This window comes from Ambystoma mexicanum, chromosome 4q, assembly GCF_040938575.1.
Source record: "Ambystoma mexicanum isolate Mex_15411 chromosome 4q, UKY_AmexF1_1, whole genome shotgun sequence".
In the NCBI taxonomy this organism is placed as follows: Eukaryota; Metazoa; Chordata; class Amphibia; order Caudata; family Ambystomatidae; genus Ambystoma; species Ambystoma mexicanum.
In genome coordinates, this window is record NC_090928.1 from 92,268,379 (window position 1) to 92,289,600 (window position 21,222).

Below are 21,222 nucleotides of genomic sequence, written 5' to 3' on the forward strand. Positions count from 1 at the left end.
GATCAGGCTGAACTTAGAAGCAAAATATATGTTGTGAATCTGTATGGACAAAATGTATTAACGGGCGGGGTAGATTGTAATTTACAAAATAATCAGCTGACATGGTCTGCAAAAAAGGTTAAACTGTTCAATAATTTTATCTCAAAGTACTTTGATGAGAATTTATTGTGTAACATAGTGTAGTATCTTCACATGTGAAATAGCGTGCATCTGCACGAGAGTATGCTCGTGCAGGAGAATGGTAGTGACGAGATGGAACGTGGAGAAAGGACAGTTGGAGGAGAAGCAAAGCAGTGAAGACGCACATTCCGTGTCCCCTGTTTATTTATAATATTAGCATAAAAATAACCTTTTGGAAGTAAATAATAAATTATATGAACCTTTCTAATTTGCCCCTCCTTACTTCAATGGCGACGAGGATGAAAGGAAGAAACAATAGTGGCCGTTGAGAAGGATCTCCGGCCGCACTGCAGGTAGGAACGCGGTTCGCATCTCAGCCGCGATCGCCTGCAGCGCACACTTCCAGACGGACGGTCGAGATAATTTATTCACTGCTTTCGGCCCCATCCACCGCCGCGTCCTACGCACACCGCGTTACGTGCTCTCAGAGGGGGCGGGCCCAGCTGTTGACTTTTGATCTCATTCACCGCTGCATCCTACGCACACCGCGTTACGTGCTCTCTGAGGAGGCGGGCCCAACTGTTGACCCAGTTAATTTATTCACCGCTCCCTGCCGTGTGCCCACCCTTTGTCTGCCTTAATCTACGCACACTACGTCGTGTGTTCCCGGTGAAACCAGACCCTGGCTGCTAATATCAGACTCCATCGTCATTACGCATTACTCCACGTCGAGTAATCTGTAATCCTCATCACTCCTCGTGATCTTCCTCTTCACAGTGGAAATTTAAAATGAAGCAAAAATAACCTCACGGAGTTTTCCACGCTACATTCTTCAGCAATCCTCATTACTCCTCACACTCTTCCTCTTCACAGAGAAAAAATAAAGAGTTTGATATTGTACAAGATACAGACTTTAGACTTAATCCTTGAACCATATAAATACAATCAAAAATGGCCATGCAAGGAGTGCAGCCACCACACATGTTTTTACCGGAAATTGGTGAACCTATACTTCCCTGGAAACGATGGCTTAAAGCTTTTGAACATTACGCACATGTAGTCTGTGGAGTGAACTACAGTATAGAAAGGAAGAAGTCTCTACTATTACATTGTTTAGGACCAGCGGGCCAAGAGAAATTTGAGGATTTGCCTGATCTCACAGAGGATGAAACAGGGGACATGAATATGTATGAAATTGCCATTGCCAAACTCAATAAACATTACGACAAGAAAATGAGCACCATTCTAGAAAGATACAAATTCGGAAAGCGAGTTCAAGAGAAAGAAGAATCTGTAGAACAATATGTTACTGCCCTGAGGAAAATGGCCCGGAATTGCAACTTCAACCAACAACTCGATGAAAGGATCAGAGACCAATTTATGCTTGAGTGCAGGAGCAGTAAGGTCAGGGAGAGACTTTGGTCTGAAGATGATCCCACACTCGATGTTGTACTTAGATTAGCCAAGGAAGTGGAGCACACGGAAACGTGTGTTTCTACTTTAGAAAATAGAATGAAGGACATATCAATCAAATCATCGATCAGTCTTGTACAATCAGACCAAGATGAAGAAATTGGAATAATTAGAGGCAACAAGAAAAAGAAAATGAGATCGCAAAGAGACGGAACAATACCCAACACCAGCAATTTACGGCGAAGATCCTTTGAGAGTAAAGATATTTTCAACAATCTAGCCAATACTAGAAGGCCTGGCAGAGTCGAATCTAGGAGAGGGAATAGACCCGACATGATAAGGACGTCTATGTCAGGAGGAGAACGTCAAAACAGGAGCATGTTTCCCCAGGATGGTAGAGGGAGGACCAGACAAAGAGGATGCTACCGATGTGGTAGCCCAAGTCACTGGGCTGACAATAAGGAATGCCCTGCTCTTAAGATGATTTGCAGAAGGTGTGGGGGAAAAGGTCACATAGCAAAGTGCTGTAGGACCAACCCAAATGGTGAACAAGAACAATCCTCTAACTGGATTGGAGATGATGACGATGAAGAGGAATGTGTATTCATGGTTACTGACGAAGACACACACATAGAGAGCCCCAGAACTGAAATTGTTGTGAATGGATTTCCAGTCAATATGATGGTTGACTCTGGAGCGAAGTATACGCTGATACCAGAAGAGATGTGGAGGAAATGTGGCCCAGAGTATTTACATGAAGTTGATGTAAAACCCAAAGCATACGGTGGAGTCAGGATAGAATTGCTTGGGTGGTTTGTTGCAAACTTAGATTTCAAAGGGAGGAAAGAAAGTGGTCGCATTTATGTATCTAAAAGCGGAGAGTCTGCACTACTCAGTTGGACACACCAGAAATTACTCAAGGTCCGTTTAGACCCTAATGCTGATGAAATGGTTTACCAAATCGATGGATCATACATTGGTAACATTCAGAAGATAAAGAATGAAATATTTAGAGATGATGTAATAGGATGTTTAAAAGGGTTCTCACATCGCATAGTGCTAAAAAGGGATTCAAGACCTGTGGCCCAGAAGCTCAGAAACATTCCGTTGGCTCTCAAGAGGGAAGTCAAAGAGGAACTAACCAAATTGGAAATGCAAGGAGTTATTGAGAAAATTGATGCAGCGGAATGGGTTTCACCATTGGTCATTGTTAGGAAAACTACAGGAAAAATAAGAATATGTGTCGACATGAGAGAGTTGAATAAATGTGTGATCCCCGACAGACACCCATTACCCAACATACAAGAACTAATATCCACTTTGGGCCCTGCAAGGGTTTTTTCAACACTAGATCTCACAGCAGCATACCACCAAATTAAACTACATGAAGATTCTAAACCTTTGACGGCTTTTATCACGCCAGAGGGGCTCTATCAATTTCGCAGGATGCCATTTGGGTTAATATCAGCAGCTTCAGTTTTTCAAAGAATAATGCAGAATATACTTGGTGATATGGAAGGTGTAGTTTTTTTTCAAGACGATGTATTGGTTTTTGCAGATGACCAAGACAAACATGATATGAGGTTAAACAGAGTTTTGCACAAACTACACCAGGCTGGAATGGTGTTGAGTGAAGCCAAATCGAAAATCAATAGAAAAGAGATTGAATATTTAGGACACGTAATATCTGGTGATGGTATTAGACCCAAGAAAGACTTGGCAGAATCTATCAGATCCATGAATACTCCAGACAACAAAGATCAACTAAGAACCTTTCTCGGAATGGCAGAATATTACGCCAAGTTTATAGAGAATTTTTCAGACCACACAGTTGAAATGAGGAGTCTAATGAAAATGAATAAGAAATTCGTCTGGAATAAGAAGAGTGAGAAAGAATTCCAGTTCATAAAAAAGGCTTTAGCCCAAGCCCCGGCACTGCAAAGTTATGTTAGAGGCAGGAAGACTGTAATAACCACTGATGCAAGCGATGTGGGTTTAGGCGCATCCCTATCGCAATATTATAATGGCAAGAATTAGTAATTGCTTTTGCATCAAGGTTACTTAAAGGATCAGAAAAGAATTACGCCACAATTGAGAAAGAGGCTTTGGCAATCAAGTGGGCCATTGAGAAATTCCGATCTTTTGTTTGGGGGGTACAATTCACCATACACACAGATCATAAACCTTTAGTGGAAATATTCAGTACCAAAGGCCTGGACAGAGTATCCAGCAGGATTAGGAGATGGGTTACAAGACTTCAAGAGTTCAATTTCAAAGTTATATACATTCCAGGTTCAAAGAACATTACAGCGGATTGTTTGTCTCGTTTGACCAATCTTAAGGATGTTGAAGAAGATCTTGGAGATCAAGAAGCTGTGTGTGAAATATCGAGTCAAGCTGTATCCGAGGAAGATTGGAGCGATGGCATGGTGAAGGATGACACTCTATTAGAAGTTGTGAAGATGTCAAAAAGGGAAGATGGAAGAAGAATGAAGTACTTTCTCCAGAAGTAAAGACTTTTTGGGACGTACGAGAAGAATTATATCTTCAAAGTGATTATCTCATGAAAGGAGACAAAATAATACCCCCTACCAACCTAAGAGAAAAGATTATAACAATGGCTCATGAAAAGGACATCAGGGCATTGTAAAGACTAAAAGAAGAATCAGAAGCACATATTGGTGGCCCGGTTGTGATAGGCTGATCGAAGACCAAGTTAGAAAATGTATCCTTTGCTCCAAGAGTGATAAAGTGTGCAAGGGTGCGGACTATCCAATGGTTTTGAGAGAAGTACCTGAGAGTCCGTGGAGTGAATTAGCTATGGATGTGATTGGTCCCGTTTGGAGTGATGGGTGTGCTACGTATTGTTTGGTGATAATTGACATGTTAACCAGGTGGGTTGAAATTAAATTCTTACCTCAAGTTACCACACGCGATGTTATAAAGTTCATGGAAGAAGTGTGTGAAAGAGAGGGTTATCCCAAAATAGTTCTCACAGATAATGGCTCACAATTTAAATCTGAGGAAATGGAAACATATTTGAAAGGCAAAGCCATCAACCATAAATTGTGCACCATTTACCATCCACAAACCAATGGTATTGTGGAGAGGTTCAACAGAGTAATAAAAGATTCTATTAAACTGGCATGGGCCAATGGGAAGGAATGGAAGGTAGCAGTCAAAGAGACCCTGTTAGCCCACAGGTTCACCCCTCACAGTTCCACTGGAGTCACGCCATTTGAACTTAATAGAGGCAGGAAAGCCAATACAAACATGTCTCCAGGGTGGATGAATGACCTTGTGAGAAGTGAGAATAAAATAGAGGTAGCAAAGGAGAATATTAGACACAGGCAAATTGACAACAAAAAAATGCATGATAAAAAACGTTTTAGGAAATTACCTGAATTTCAAGTGGGTGGTTGGGTGAGGATAAATCTACCTGTGAATTTGAGAAGAGATGGTTGCAAATGGTCCAAGCCCATGAGAGTGGTAGAGATATATTCCCATGCTATTAGGACCCAGGATGGCAGAGTATGGAACAATGAAAGGGTAATGGATATAAGTGATCAATGTTGGGGGAGTAAGTCTGATGGCTTGGGTGAAATGGATAGTGAGAGAAGCAGAGTAAGTACATCTGTTGACATTGATGATAAGAATGTGCGAGGTGAGAGTGAAGTGTCGAGCAGAATCTTTAAGAGAGTTCCTTCCTTGGCAACAGATTCAGATGAGTATCAAGAACGAAGTAACAGGATAAGATCCAGGACGGGAAGAGAATGCAGACCACCAAGATATCTTTGTGACTATATAGGATAATGAGAACTATTATGCCGAAGAGTCTCCTATATAAAGAAGGGAGATGTGTAGTATCTTCACATGTGAAATAGCGTGCATCTGCACGAGAGTTTGCTCGTGCAGGAGAATGGTAGTGACAAGATGGAACGTGGAGAAAGGACAGTTGGAGGAGAAGCGAAGCAGTGAAGACGCACATTCCGTGTCCCCTGTTTATTTATAATATTAGCATAAAAATAACCTTTTGGAAGTAAATAATAAATTATATAAACCTTTCTAATTTGCCCCTCCTTACTTCACATAGATACTGTTAGGCTGAATGGGTATTTCACCAAGTTATTTTTACGTACGATCTACGATGCAAAAGCTGTTATAAATAGTAGAAATAGTAGAAAATTGCACTGTGCCCTTGTGAGTAAAATTAGGAAAGATCTGTCAGAAGATGTTACTGCCAGAACTAAGGGTATGGTTAACCAAAAAACCAATTACAAAAACTGGGTAAGAATTTAAAAACAAACCCAGCATAATGCACACTGCAATACCGTGCATGAAGCATTATAAGCAAGAGATAATACAAAGTTTTGGTTTTATGTGAATAAATTCATGTTGGGTAACAACTCCATTAAGGCTAATCCCATAGCTGAAAAGGAATAGGTGTCCCATATTAAGCGACATTGACGATATCCTAGGAATAATATTGAAGCAAAAAACCTCAAGAGCACCAGGGCCAGACTCCCTTCCAAATGTAATCATTAAAGAGCAACAGGCTGTGCAGGTGAAGCTATTATATGGGTTGTTTTTGGATATAGCCAGTACTGGCAGAATTCTTCAATCTTGGAAGAAGGCCATCATTGTGCCTTTTTTCAAAACGAAACCTCACTTAAATCCTGGTAGTTATGGATTACTGCCACTCTCTGATAGTATCTCTAAGATGTTCTCATCATGTGTGCTTAAAAAACGAAATAAGTGGGATAATGAGAGGGAAATAGTCTCTGCTAAACAACGGGATATCGTACAGGGACATTACATAATATAACTGAAAGAGAGTGCTCAGTGAAACATTCACTGAGCCTAATATATTCATTCTTTTGTATCTGATTACAATCACATTAGCCAAGAAGGGAAGTACATTATTTATTTGCTTTGTCAATTATACCAAGGCTTTTGATTCAATCCCCCAAAGCCTATTATGGCACAAAATGTCTAAGCTTGGCGTCAATTCAGCAATCTTGGAAATGATGAAACAACTATATCAAGAGACTACTGTTAGTATTAGACTGGATGGTAATGGAACTCTGTCACCTGAGATAGAGACTAATCATGGAGCAGGGGTGTATTTTGACTCCTATGCTTTACAACCTATTTGTCTCGGATATGCATTAGTGTCTAGAGGAGTGGTGTATCTTTCCTAATATTAACTGCCAACCTTTTCCGTGGCTCTCCAAAGCTGATGCCACCCTGTTTTCTGGATAATACAGTGATAGGTTTACAACGCAATATACAGGCCATGGGAAAGTATTCTGAAACTAATGGGCTGACAATAAACCCCCAAAAGACTAAAATTATGATTATTGGGGGGAATAAGAAAAGAATAATAGAAGTTTGACTGGAAACATGATTACATTCCAATCAAGGTTGTACAGGAATATATTTATCTTGGGATACCCATAAACACCCAGTTGAGTATTGATAAGTTGCATGACCATGTTATAACACAGTATCTAAAGAAAATATGGATAATCAAATCTTTTGTCTCGCACAAGGGTGGTTACTCTGTAGCTGTGCAGGTTAAATTATATAAGTCTTGTCTGATTCCAGGAATTGTATATGGTATCAAACCTTTTATGGAATAATAGATGAAATGGCTGCATGACTTAGAGGGGAAAATATGGTGGTATATTTTGGGATTACCCCAATGTGTTCCTGTTGAGGCTATTATTTGTGAGATGGGGTGAACCTCATTGTCAACAATCTGGAGAATTAATCGAGGAGTGTTTTATCTTAAATGATTAAATACTAATATGAAAGCAAAGACCCTATTGACACACTTATCTTCTATGTTTAGTAATGAGAGCAATAAACAGATAGAATTTTCTGAGTACGTCAATCAGGGTTACTGTTTTCCGCATCCCAAAAATTATCTGTTGATATGTAAAAGTAAAAGCATTCACGATTTTATATTGCATCTAAGATTTAATCAATTACATACGCAAGGAATGTTGGGTGCGTGGAAGGGAATTCCTCGGCTGTGTAGACTATGTAACAGAAAAGTAGAAACCATTCGGCATCATTTAACTGATTGTTCTAAGCTATCTGCTAATTATATAGCTGGTTATAGCTCGTTTGTACAAAGGTGGGAGGACTTTGATGCTAAGCAATCCTGGAGTACGACTTTTACAGGAGAGCCAATTATTATGGTGACAGCAGCATATTATATATCGAAAATATTTTTAAAACAGATTGAGATTTTAAGAGTATAACATTGATTCTCATTTTTAATGCTAACTCCATTGTATTTTTTGTACTGTATTAATATGCTATAGTAGGTGAAATTTGTCTAATTGTATAATAATTTTTCATTTATATAGCGATACAAACCCTCAGCTACCTGAGCGCTGCTTATTATTACCCACAGTGTGTGGTGCTCATTTATCGACCTCGGAAGGATGAAAGGCTGAGTTTGGCCCTGCCGGGATTCGAACCTTTATCAGCAGACTCTGCACAGATGTCAAAGCGAGCGCTCTACTCGCTGTGCTATCGGACCGGCTATGTATAACCAGCATGTATAACTTAACACTTTTTGATGACTGCTATGACAAACTTAATTATGTGTCTAAGGTTTGTAAGAAACCGTGATACACAATAAAAAAATAAAAAATAAGGATAAGCTTGTGTGCTTTCAATTTTTGGAGGAAAATGTTGAAGGAGAGGGTAGCATGCTTCCCAATCAGGAGCTTATAGATGCTGTGGATGAGAGAGTGTGAATATTTTGAGACCCTTTCCTAAGGAGATGAGCCCAGGGCCTGCTTGTAGGAGGATTGAGAGGGTGCTCGACAACCTGGGCCCAAACATAGAACTGCCTCTCCCGTCACCAATAATCGGAATGGGTTTGGATGGGCTAGATAGGTTGAGATGTGCACCCCACCAAGAGGAAAACTTTGCTATAGCTGTGCGGAAAGCTGGCATGCCTACTGAAGTGGAGAACTGAGATTGTGAAAGGGAGAAAACATCCACCCATTGCAACTTTACTCAGTTATCACGTTATGCGTTGATAGAGTGTAATACAACTGTACTATACACTTTTTGAAAAGTAGTTGGAGTGTTGGTGTCAGCTAAATAATGGGGTCCATTGGGTCAGTTCAGTGTGATCTATTGGCTCAGGTATGGTGGAGAATGGAAAATAATCTGCCAGCCACTTGTATGTGAGGCAGAGGATTTTGAACGTGTTTCTTACTCTTACTGGAGTCCCGGAGAGTTCACTTCTAACAGAAATGACTGACTATATTTCCGTTAAGCCCACGATGCAGAGAGACAGACTAAATCTGAGGGTACACTTTTTCTGCAGAAAGTGTTGATTTCTTATGCGCACACACTTTCAAAATTCTCCAGAGATTTTGGAAATCACCTGCAGATTTTGGAATGTTTGGACAGTTCCAGAAGGTTTTCCACCATGTAACCATGACATTTCCAAATCCAGAAAAGTATGAAAGATATTTTCCTGGATGTTCAGATTGTTTTCAGTAGATTTGGGCTGTATCCAGCAATTGTATTCTAAGGCTTTTTTCAAATGTTCATCTACAAGGCCAGTGTAGACAGCTGTAGAATCATCTAAATTATCTTTATAGTGGAGCTTGCCACTAGGTGTGGGAATGAAGGAATGGAAGCAGGCCTTACTCTGAGATTTCTCAGCTGGACATTGCCTTTCTTGGTAAAAGAATGTATTTAGGTATACAAACTAAAATGATGAACAATGTTGAGTGCTTAGGTTATTCTGGCTGGTAGAATGTAATTCTGTTGTTCAATCTAGCGTCTTCAGGGGTAAGTAAATAGGAATGGGTGACCTAGAACAATGTTCAGGAGGGTTGCCCAGAGCTATGACAGAGGTTGAGATTAATTCTAAAGCTTCCACCCATCCCCTCTTTTGTTTTTCTATAGTCTCCCCGAGAGGGACGGGTATGCCTCGACGTGGGTGCAGTGCCAACTGGGCCTAGACAACCAAGCTATTCCTCAGTGATGACGCCTAATGAGGCCGAAACATGTCTGGGGATGCATGTGGTCTTGACCGAGGGTATGCGGCCAAGCAGTTTGGGCTGCACTTCCCCTTTTGGAGTGGCACCAAACCTGATTTGCATATTGTCTTTCCCCTTTTTGTAATGTCTTGGCAGGTAAAGAACAATTGTCTGGAGGGTTGCCCACGGCGATGCCAGAGGTTGTGATTTAGTCAAAAGATTTCAGCCATCACCTATTTTGTTTGACCTAGTAGGAGGACCTCTGCTTTGCAGCTATTGAATTTCAACCCACGCTTCACTCCTTTTGATTGATATATTGTTGTCCCTTTTTTCTGTAATGGGGATCCCCATATCCCCTCTCCCTGCATCACACCCTCTCCTCACATCAAATTGACTGTTACTCCCACATATTATAATTGAGGGGAGCTGGGAGATATGTATCTCCTGCTTGTAGCCTCGAAGAGCCTGGTTAGCTTCAAAGAAACATTTACCAGGAGCTACTTTTGGCTCCTTAGACAAATGGATGCTGAACAAACAGACCTCCTCAGTGGTAGTTCCTGGTCACTGCTTAATGCTACATACCCAGGAGCTTCTTTTAGCTCCTGCTTATCCAATCTTAATTTTGATCCCTGAATTCAGGTCTACATAATAGGTATTCGGTCAAATTGATCAAATGGAGTCACCCAAGCCTGTCACTTGTTAAAAATATCTAATCACCATGCAAGTCAATTGTGTCTACTACAAGGGGGCGTTCACAGTCAGGGTGGTGTTCATAGGCTTATCCTCCAGCATTCGGAGGCTGTTGCTATGTGTGATGATGCTGAATGTGATCAAAAGGTCACAGAGAAGCAGCATTTTGAGGGAAATTGTGTCGGCCCTACCCAAACATGATGTAAATATGTCATTATGTAACCACAAGCTCAATGCCTAATAGCGCAATAAGCTCAGAAGTGGGAGGTGGTCTTTACTATCTCACAAAGGCCCAGGAACCCAGATACAAGACCAATTGAAGCAACTGACTTAATGCTCCCCCCGCACCATTATCGAGCGGTAATGGCCCCCACCAAGGAGTTCATAGTGATTAGTACCTCTGGACCATGTGTTCACATGTAGAAGATCCCAGAGTACTAAAAGGGTGAAAGACTGGTGAGAGTGCATACAGGCAGTGAGGCAGTGGATGGTCAGGAGGCAAAGAGGGCGCATAAGATGGCATGCCACCTGTAGAGGGTGGGTCGGCCAACGGCAGTAAGAAGACAGAGCCAAGGATTCATACATAAATGGGAAGCTGAGAGGCCAGCATTCAAGGGCAAAGAGGTGTGGAGCAGCAAGGGAGGAAGGCGGCTGGCGGCATAGGCGAGGACCTGCTCTGGAGATAATAGGGAGCTGACACTTGAGGCTGTCGATGGGCGGAGAGATGAGTAAACGAGTTGAACCAATCTGGGATCCAGGTGCCAATGTTTAAAATATTTAGGTTTGCCGTTTTTGTTATCACTTGTTCCCGTTTTATGTCTCCACTGCATATCCCTCCAACAGAACTAGCACTAACAACATATTTTCAAAACCTGGGTTGAGACACCCAAAGGTGGGGCTTCCTCTGTTGCCTGACTGTACAATGTGCAGTGCTTTTTGCTGGAAGCATTAACACTATTGACCGACAACAAATACGAATAAGACACAAATACAGTTACAGCAACACACTGACGCAATACAACAACAAGGGTGCTTTCAGGCACATGCTCCAGTTGCTAGCACTAGTTGCACATTTTCAGGAATGGGTGACCGAGGAACTATGGAAGTGAGGCAATATCATTTTCGCAAAGAACTTAGGGCCAGGGTAGGTTGAGGAAAGGGGGGCGCGGGGTTTACAATGTGGTTGGTTCAAGGGAGAATTCTTTCAGAAGTGTTCTAAGTATCGATTTCTTAAGACCTTTGGGTTGGGAATGACTCAGATTGTGAGGGTGGTGTGCATGATGCTGGCTATGGGTGTGCTAATTGTGAAACTTTTGTTGTGCAGAACTGTTATCGGTGAAGCTTAGAAGACGGTATATGGCTTGGGAATGTATGATGAGGAAAGGTTACGTGGGTGATTGTTGGGCTCGCCATATGTTCAATTGACAATACGCCGTGTTTGGATTGGCAGGATGGGTGAGTGAACCCTCAAATGTGCATTAATTGCTCTGTATATTTTGGCAGCCGGGGCAGTGCACTTGTGCAATGCTCATGGGTGGATTCTTCTATGTTCACTTTGCATCAATGCCCCAATCATGATAACGAAGCCAGTGGGTTTACTGAGGAGAACTCTCCGGTAATTGAGCTTTGTTTGGAGGGTGGGTGTTGGCAACATGAGGGGCACCGAAGACAACTAGAAAAAAGAGCCACTAAGTCTCTCTTTTCACTACTTCAGCGAGCGCTGGGAAATAACTGCTGAGTACGTTAAGATGAAAACTGGTGCCAGTGTAGGCCAATGATCAGGCTTTCTTCAAACAGGCTGTGGAGAACAGTTTGACAGAAGTGCCTGTCACCTTTGGGACTTGCAATCAGATAGCAGTACTTAGCCCCTATTCCTGCCCAAACTATTTTTTTAAGGAAATGTCACCGAAAATACCACAGTTCTGCTACAGCGTTAAAAGAATGAGTATGAACCCCTTTAAGGATTCACTATAATTAGGAGTCACAAGAGAAATCCATGGGAAGCGGAGGCCAGGGATGCCTGCATTCAATGTTAATGTTAAAGATATTTGTACCACGCACCGTCACCACCGGAGTGGTCCCCAGGGGGAATAATAGCAGGTAGAAATCCTGTCGTGAACAGTCGAAGTAGAAGCAAAAACGCTCTCAATTTCCAGATTGTAAACAATTTTCCCAGTTGCAGCCTAGAAAATTCTCTGTGACTTGAAAAATAAAATTACATTTGTGAACAAACGTCATCTGCATTCTTATAAGGTACTTCTGCTCTAAATTAAATTCTATCCAGGCTTAAGGTTCTTCTTAAGGTGGCAAGCTATTCTTCCGCTTCTCAGAATGACTGCAACCATTCTAATTCTCCAAAATTGATGGTAATACTAAAGGGAATTGCTCTTTCAGCATGCAGGGTGGAGGAGCTGAGGGGTAGAAAACAGTTTAGACAATACAAAAACATTGATAATTGCTACACATGAATGGCTCCCTCAGACCACGCAGATGCAGTCGGACACCCTGATGAAGACTGCGTTATGAAAGCAATATAATACCAACGAGTTGAAATTAGTCTGGAAAAAAAGGGAAATTAGAAATGATTGGAATAAGTACCCACAATTTATGCTGGGTCATACAGAACGCAATATCCAGGACAAACAAAATCTGTAAAAATTTGACAAAATAAACATGCAGTAAACATTTGCGCTCACTAGTTGGACAACAGTTGAATTAAATGCAATAGTAAGAAATAAAGTGAAAAGGGTGGGTGGGTGTGTGTGCGCGTGTATGAGCGAGAGCGAGAGAGAAAGAGAGAAAGGAAGAGATGGAGAGAGAGAGGGGGAGAGAGATTGAACGTGAGCGTGTGTGTGTGTGTGTGTGCGTGCACGTGTCTGTGCACGTGTGCGCTTGTGCTTGGTAAACAACATGGCATCTTTTTATTATATAATTCATTAAATGAGTTGTCACCATTGAAATTAACGTAATCAATGGCGTTTATATTAAGGCCAAAAATAAACTACTCCGTATGATCATAGTATGATAGCAACATAATGAATGCTAGTATTTGGATATATAATGATTGGAAAAAAAGAATCTCCCTGGGGCCATCTTGTGTGTGAAAAACTAGGAAGGATGTTTCACAGCGGGATAAGAAAAGAGTCTAGAAAGCACTCTGAGAATGAACATGTGTTAATGTTGAAATCTGAGAGAGCATTGTGAATTTAGGATGCAGGTGCTGGATGAATCGTTTGTCTCTGCCAAAAACGCGTGTTGTTGAGAAGCACAGATTGGACGGAGTACACAGCTCATGTAGTACAGACAATAGACACGTTCTATCTCAGAAAAGGTCGATACGCTGAGTGGTGTTGGCTAAAATAATGGTTTGATCTCATTAATTATAAACAACCGTAATAGGGGAGACACAGACACATGAATTAATTGAAACCCAAATCTACATGGTTTTTCAGGTCACCAAAAAGTATCAGCCTAAATCATGACTAATGTCTGCATTCGCCAAAAATCATGGGAATGCCATTGACAACAAACAACGGGGAGAGTTGGTTGCCACCTGTAATGTAATGTAACAAAAACATAAGCACGTGCTGTGCCTGGGGATCTGCTAGACTAATGCTTTCAACTATGAGAGCTTCAAGATTAGAGGCCGATTTTTTGTTCGCATAATTAAACCTGGTGTTGCAACTAGAGATGTGAAATTGAAAGTCTAGGCATGGTTTACTTTCTAAGACAAATAAAGGCGGGTTTCAAAATGTGTCAACGTCAGTGCGGGTCCATTAGAAGCGGATCAATCTCCGCTAGGAATAGTTTTTTGGAATGGAGGGAAGTGAAGACACAGCCGATGCTGAGCTTATGATGAAACAAGGATTCATAAGTATGAATATAACTAGACATTTACACATTTAAGTTTGAAGTTTACATCATCCAGTGTTCACAAATAATACATCTTAATGGCAGTGTATTGCCAATGGGTGCTTATTTGTTTGTTCCTCGTGCGCTCTGGAAACGGTGGCTGAGGTGACGTCATTGGTGGTAATATCACCTGTTTAGTGCAATGACTACACATCAACAGTGGGTTTATTCCTACACAAAGGCGTGGACATCAGGTGCTCTCTGGATCCATCCATGCCACCTCTACATTACCTCACCGCTGATGCAAGGTCATCTAGCGGTGTATGCTTTGTAGTGTTTTGGCAGTGATACAGTAACTTGCCCATGGTACATTTCGTTTTTGCTCAATTCCAAGCATTTTGGTTTTACAGAGTCAATGTCATGGTTAAAACCATACACATCTAATATATTTCATGCAAATTCTACTGTTTTCTTTATGGGTGTCAAACATGCCCAGACCAGAGAAACACGCTGCATATCGTGGTGGCGGCTGCGCAATGTACAATCGCTCCCAACCTAGTTTTCCTCGGGTTGGTCATCCACATTTGTTCCAATACTTATTGGGGGGCAGTGTATGTTACTAGAATAACGCCATAACTCTGTTATTCCAGGTTCCGGAAATCCCTCAAAGGAGGCAACATTATTTCCCTGTGATGTACACTTTATGAATATGGTCAAGGGTCTCTTTTAAGCAGAACAAGTAGCCATTCTAATGGAGTGGTGCAGTTAGTGTGCCCATCTAGAGAGAGGATTATAGAGTTTTCTCCAACAGAGCCCAATTTGCTAACGTTTACAGATTTAGCCCCCAAAGGGATTTCTGCAGATTGGAGATCAGAGAGCGGGGATTTGCTGCAATGACCAGTGGCTATGCCTAACCTTCACTGTCCTTCAATGCCAGATCAAGCCCACCCCTCCCAGTGCTGCTAGGGTAGCCAACTCTCAAACATAACGCGGACAGTTCCTTGTGTTTGAATAAGCAGTTCTAATGCGGCTGCTTGCTTCAGCCCGACATACCACTTCTGGCCAATAGGTTTCAAAGGGTTATTTTGGATTTGTCCTGAAAACATCCTTAACTTACCCTAAAACCATGTGTTCGGGACGGGAGATCCACACTCACCCTCCCACAGGAATGTACCACAGCAGTGTTTTCCCGGCCCAACCCAAAAAATGCCAGACTGAATAACAGCGTGGGCTGACAATGCATTCATCATGTACATGCATGTTAAGGAATATTGACGATTATGTGCTCTACATGACTAATCTGCCGAGGCTCATATGTGCCCTTCCCTCTTGGTCCTATGCATAACACTCCAACAGTGCGATCCACCCAATGCTGTTTCACGTTTTTGGTCCTTCACCCTCCTTGCTCCCCACCACTGGAACCCCAGAATCAAGAATAGACCCATTGAAACAGGCTCCAAGAATGCTCCAGAATAAATACCCGGTGTCTCTGGAAGTTGACGCACTGACGTACAGAGGCTACACTACTAGGGCCTGCTTGAGCACCTCTCAAGTCCACCGCGCAATAGCACAACAACCATATTTACCACCAGGGGTCACCGGGTCTAGATACTGCCATCACATGTAAGCTTTGCTTGTAAATCGTGCTGTACATTCCTGGAACTTTCTGTCATGCTTACCGATAAATAATCGCAAGTAAGAAACATGCATCGCAGCTAACACGACCATGACCCCTCTTCATCGCCTCATGTGTTTTCCACCTATTAAGTTGTTTGTCCACTGGCTAGTTCCACTTTTCCTTCACTGCCTTGCCCACCCAGCCCTTCTTCACTGCCTTGCCCACCCAGCCCTTCTTCACTGCCTTGCCCACCCAGCCCTTCTTCTTGCACATCCACAGACCAAGGTCTTACGACACTTTGGTGGGGTCAAAATAAACCACTTCTCGGACATGGTCAGGCGCCGTAAGAACTCTACGGTGGTGATGGGATCAATATAATTACTGAATAACATACATTTACTTTAATTTAACATTCATCGTAATCATTCACAAGCGGGTCTGTTGCTTCATTTATTATTGGAAACATTGTTTTTTTCCATAGATGCACGAGGTTTGCATTTGTGCCTTACTTTGGTGTCTAATTGGAAATACTGTATTTTACATTGATCTGTGCAGGTTCATCTCTGTCATTGCCACTGACTCCCACAGCCTTTCCAACCATTAAGTCTACCTACTCACCACAGTAATATGTCCCATACAAATCACCCAGCAAAAGGAAATGCACTGGTTTTCAACTCAACAGCTCAGTGGGTTAAGTGCTTGCTGCCGTCATCAGCTCTAGATAACAGATTGGGACCCATAAAGTGCAGCCTTTCATCCTTCTGAGCCAATGTACTGAGAATCATTTTAATGGGTAACAGCTACACCTGCTTTTTACAGCGCTAAGAGACAGCGAGAACTCAGGGTGCAAGTTATTTGTATGGGTCCAGTGTCCTGCGATATATAAGCAACTTTACACCGAACGTGCACATTCTCTAGAGTTATATCAGAACAATCAATGTGTGTAAGGTTAACCACCGGAGACGGGGTATCCGAATCACGCAGTAGTATTAGCAGAGTGGGTCGGTTCTCAAAAACGTTCAAGTCAAACAATCAACATGTCTTCTTCCTGCCATGCAGAGGCACAGAAAAACAACTAGGGACAGATGCGTATTAAGAATAAAAAGGGGCACTGGGGCCAACGACAATCTTCGGAGATCCGATTTAAAAAGTGAGAAAACAGCCAGCCTAATGGTAGTTTGAGGGACAACACGCCACTCTTTGAAACCCATTCCAAAAGACATGCCGCACTTCCAAAGTAAGAGGGAGACCGGCTGATTCACTTATTCACTGTTACCAGTGCAGTGCTGCTCAACCCCCTTCATTACTTATGACGTCTATTAATGATAGTATGTACTGTACACATGGACACGACAAACTGTTTATAGCATGTACAGAGATGTGTAAAGAAAGAAACTATTATGGTTGGAACGTCCAAAAATCTGCCATATGTTAGCCAATATCCAAGCTGTCAACACATGTAAACACACATATATGTATTTAAATACAAATTCCGAAATGTAAATTCAAATACGGAACCTTCTGCCACACAGATTGAGTCGCAGAGACACGTGTTATTACCGCTCTGTACCCTAACTTTTGGCGGAGACATTGCGTACACAGTGCCTGGTCAGGCCGCTCACAAGGCAGCCCTCACTCACACACAACAAACATTTGTTTATCTTTCCGGGAATCTGGGAGCCCTCCCTGCCCCGCACCCGTCGCCTGTGTACCTTTAAGAAGCTTCCCCTCGTCTCTTGGCTGCAGGTTTCCATTGTCAAAGTCCGGCTCTTTCCCGCGCAGTCTCTGTGCTGCGCCGCAAACTCCTGAAAGCAGAGACATTTTTAATGGTTAGTCCAGTCTGTAGGAAATGCCTCTGCAAGCCACAGAAACAGTCACAACAAACGGCACTGCCAAGATATTTTTCCGTCAAGACTATCCTGCCATTTATTTCAGCACCGGCGAAAGCCCTTCAGCACATCCGCCCAGTGGCGCAGTAGTTTTGCATCTGGAGGACCTGCTCAGACAGAGCGAACAGACTTGCGTTTTTCTGGCCAAAGAAACAGATCCGTCACCTCTTGCTGCGAGCAATACAACTCCCCTCGCCCCCCTTCGGCCCCTCGTTAAGCCCATCCGACCTAGGGCACCACCACCTCCCGTGCCGGAATACAATGACGGCTCTGTTTGTTGGCTCGCACTCGCGTTGGCGTTATGAGAAAAACAAGGACAAAGGTGTTATATATGTTAGGATAAATCACCAGCGTTCGGCTGTGGCGTTGATGGTGTGATATACCCAATGGCGCTAGCTAGTGGACCAGTCTGGGAGGCAACACATAAAAGCAGGTGCTCTTTGAATAACCAGCTTCCTGTCCCACGACAATGTTTAGAGAGATGCGATTGATGCCACTTCCGGGAGAGATCCCAGAGCCCCTACAGGAGCTATTTTAAGTAGGAGCACATGCCTCACAGTCACAAGGAGGGTGGAAGTGCACACGGGCAAGAACGTTCCAGAACTACGCCCAACCGTCCCTCCCACGAACTTTCGACAATGCTTTCCCTGCCAAATAAAAAAATGTCTGGTGTCACTGTAAATACATGGGGTAATACCGTACAATGGATTGCGCCCAATGCCATGCTGTTGGCTTTCATGAAATGTCTACAAGTTGCAGAATTGTACAAAACGTGTTTCGGCTTAAAGACTGTACAGCTATACTCTCGATGGTATATTATCAGTGTGCTCTTTTACCATGGATGCACATTATTTTCATGGGAGCGCAGCAATACCGAAAGGGAGCCTCCTCAGAAACATCCTTAGGTTTGCTGTCGGGCAATGATGCAATGATGACTTCTCGGCAGCAGGATCCAGGCTGCATGTTCAGCAGGGAACCTGCATACCAATGGCCACCCTTACATGGACGTGTCTTCAGGGTCACCCACTTTTCCTTACTGTAGAACTTGCCTTTTGTGGTTTGTTCGGGCCGTCCAGTGCAGAGCTTTGGGTGCACTGGTGCTTACACTATTGGCATGCAGCATATCATAATAACCTTATGTGGTGACCGTCATCTAACACACATTGGGCCTCATTATGACTCTAGCGGCAGCCGTGCCAGTAAGTACTGGCCAGAGTCGTTTTTTTCCCGGCACCCGACAATGGGGATTTACAGGGGCATTACAGCCCCGCCGATCCCGGTAATTCCCCATTGCCATGTGCCGGAAAATATTACTCTCCATTTCCATTCGAGTCCCATTGGACTCAATGGGAATGGGGAGGAAGGATGCACCGGCACCATTCATGAATGGTGCCGATGCATCAGCCGAGGTCTGCGAGCGGGTGCCGTTCCATCCATCACGTCAGACCTGGTGGGCTGAAAGGCACCCGCTCGCAGAACTCGTAGTTTGCCGCTCTGGAAACAATGGTACCGGCAAGATTACCGGTACCGTTGTTTCCAGACCAGTGAACTTGTAATGACCACCATAGTCCCCCTGTGCTGGAACCCAGAGCTGACCTTCAGACAATATAATCCAATGTTATTGAGACGTTAGTCTAGCCCCTCCCAATCAGACCTGCCTACATTTAAAAAAGAAAAATCCGAAGATCCATGTCACCAGATTCCCCGCCCACATCCACATAAGACCACGACCATTTGCCCCACCCACATCCCTGCCCACAAAGATAACACAACAGTATGATGCCAGAAAGGGGGGCAGGATTTGCTCGCTGTGTTTTCTATCCATCTAAACCTTTATGTGATTGGCCACTAGCAGTATGTTTGTAGTCAATCACATGAAGGTGTGGGAGGGATTTCTGCTACTCCTGGAAACCCAGAGACTCCAAGCTCTTTTCCCAGAGCCCCGGTGTGACAAATCAACTTCCGGGGCACCAGTGGTCCAGGGAAGAATATCGGTTTCTAAACCATCAATCAGCTCCACACTTCTAGTACACCAGAAGGGATCCAAACAGATTGGAAACACAAGCAAATTATTAATATCCTTGTCCAATTTTGGTAACGTGGCAGCCTTATCTCCAAAAGGTTGTGGATCGTTGGTTAGTGGCTACATAGCGAAAATACAATTATTACCCAATGACAAAAGGCACTGTCCAGGCTCCGGGTCATGAATCATTGTCTCAGGGCTGGTCGGCGGGTCTGAAGCAATGCTTGAGGCGCCTCAGATGGCGTGAGCGACTGCGGCACGACAATAGTCAGCGGTGCAGTCAGTTGCAGCTTGAGGGGCTCGACTGGCTCTAAAAAATGTCCTTTAAGACAGATTATGGTTGATGCTTGTCGGTGCACTCCACCTAGCTTCTTCACTGGGTTTGTGTCCTCCTTTGAGGCGGACGGCCCAAAGCTGAGGAGAGTGTTGTAGGCAACTGCCTTGTACGTGGTCTGGTTAGGTTGCACCCATCTTCCTGTCTGTGGTGGATCAAAGGGACTCTCTGTATAATTGAGCTCTCTGTGGTTCCAGATTAAAGCAGCAGGGCTGCCTTGAAGCAACGCCGAGACCAGACTTTCGGTCACCGCCAAACCACACAATCGTACCTGCTGAATGGGGTCCCCCTGCAGGGATGACTTCTGTAGACAGCTGTCCCAGTCATGACAGGACACTGCCTCTTGATACTGAGAGGCGAGAGCTGGCTGCAGGTTTACACAGTGCATATCAAAGGGGTGTTGGCGTTTCCTGTCCTTTGTTAGTCCTGCAACCAGGCCCCCCGTGGGCCTGTTTGAATTAACTCTTATTAGTATGTGAGGCTGCCACCAGCAGTAAACAAAGGAAAGGGAGGATCCATGCAGCCTTTGTTAGTTAATTAAGTTGGCCATGGCAGGAGGAATGTTTTGCTTTCCCCCTTCTGAGATGCCTTGATGTACTCTTGGCTGTCATATTCAGACTAAATATGACAGGGGGGATGGTGCCCGTAGGCTGTGTCCACCTAGAGTACACACGTTTATGTGTATGTCATGCACGGTGAGCATAGAAAAATGTGTGCGAATTAGCCCTACATATTTTCCGGAGCTTGATCTACCATCATTCAAATTCAATTAAAAGTTCAAAAAGCCCAGGCGAGCGCACACCCACCATGCAGATGGCTGAATTACTTACACCCAGAGAAGAGTTTGGAAACCCATAGTCTCTGGGCTAAACCTGGAGACGAGGCAGGCCTGCTCCCAATGCACCCATCCCTCAGTATTTGTCCATGCATGTATAGTACTTTGCGGAATGGACTTAACATCTGATTTCTCTTCCCCATGTGCCCACCTCAGTCACCCTGCACAAAGTCCACTCTGCACTCTACCACTTCTGACAATCAGGTGGGCAATCACAGATTTATCACATTGGAGTTGGTCAGGTTATAGTAACACATGAAATACAAAAATCCTCCATGTTTCAATGGTATGCTTGAAAAAAATATTAAGCCCATCATATAACCACTTTCACTATATACCTGTAAGTACTAGAACTGCCCACACATGTGCACAGTTATTTGCAGGAACATTATGCACTTGCCCTTTTCTGATCAGTGCTGAACTCTGATCT

General features: G+C 43.3%; 1 protein-coding gene across 6 annotated transcripts in view; it reads right to left on the reverse strand.

Moving 5' to 3' along the window:
- The window catches only part of RIN2 (Ras and Rab interactor 2), a 1,069,632-nt gene that overhangs the window by 449,339 nt on the left and 599,071 nt on the right, over positions 1-21,222 (reverse strand). For 4 of the 6 annotated variants that reach the window (XM_069607524.1, XM_069607525.1, XM_069607526.1 and 1 more), the window contains one exon: positions 17,424-17,516. The exons of 1 other annotated variant lie outside the window; for it this stretch is intronic. In XM_069607524.1, the coding sequence (XP_069463625.1) occupies positions 17,424-17,516 (93 nt within the window). Of the gene's footprint in view, positions 1-17,423; positions 17,741-21,222 lie in introns of those variants that run through there. One more of the 6 variants, XM_069607528.1, reaches the window with a different exon arrangement.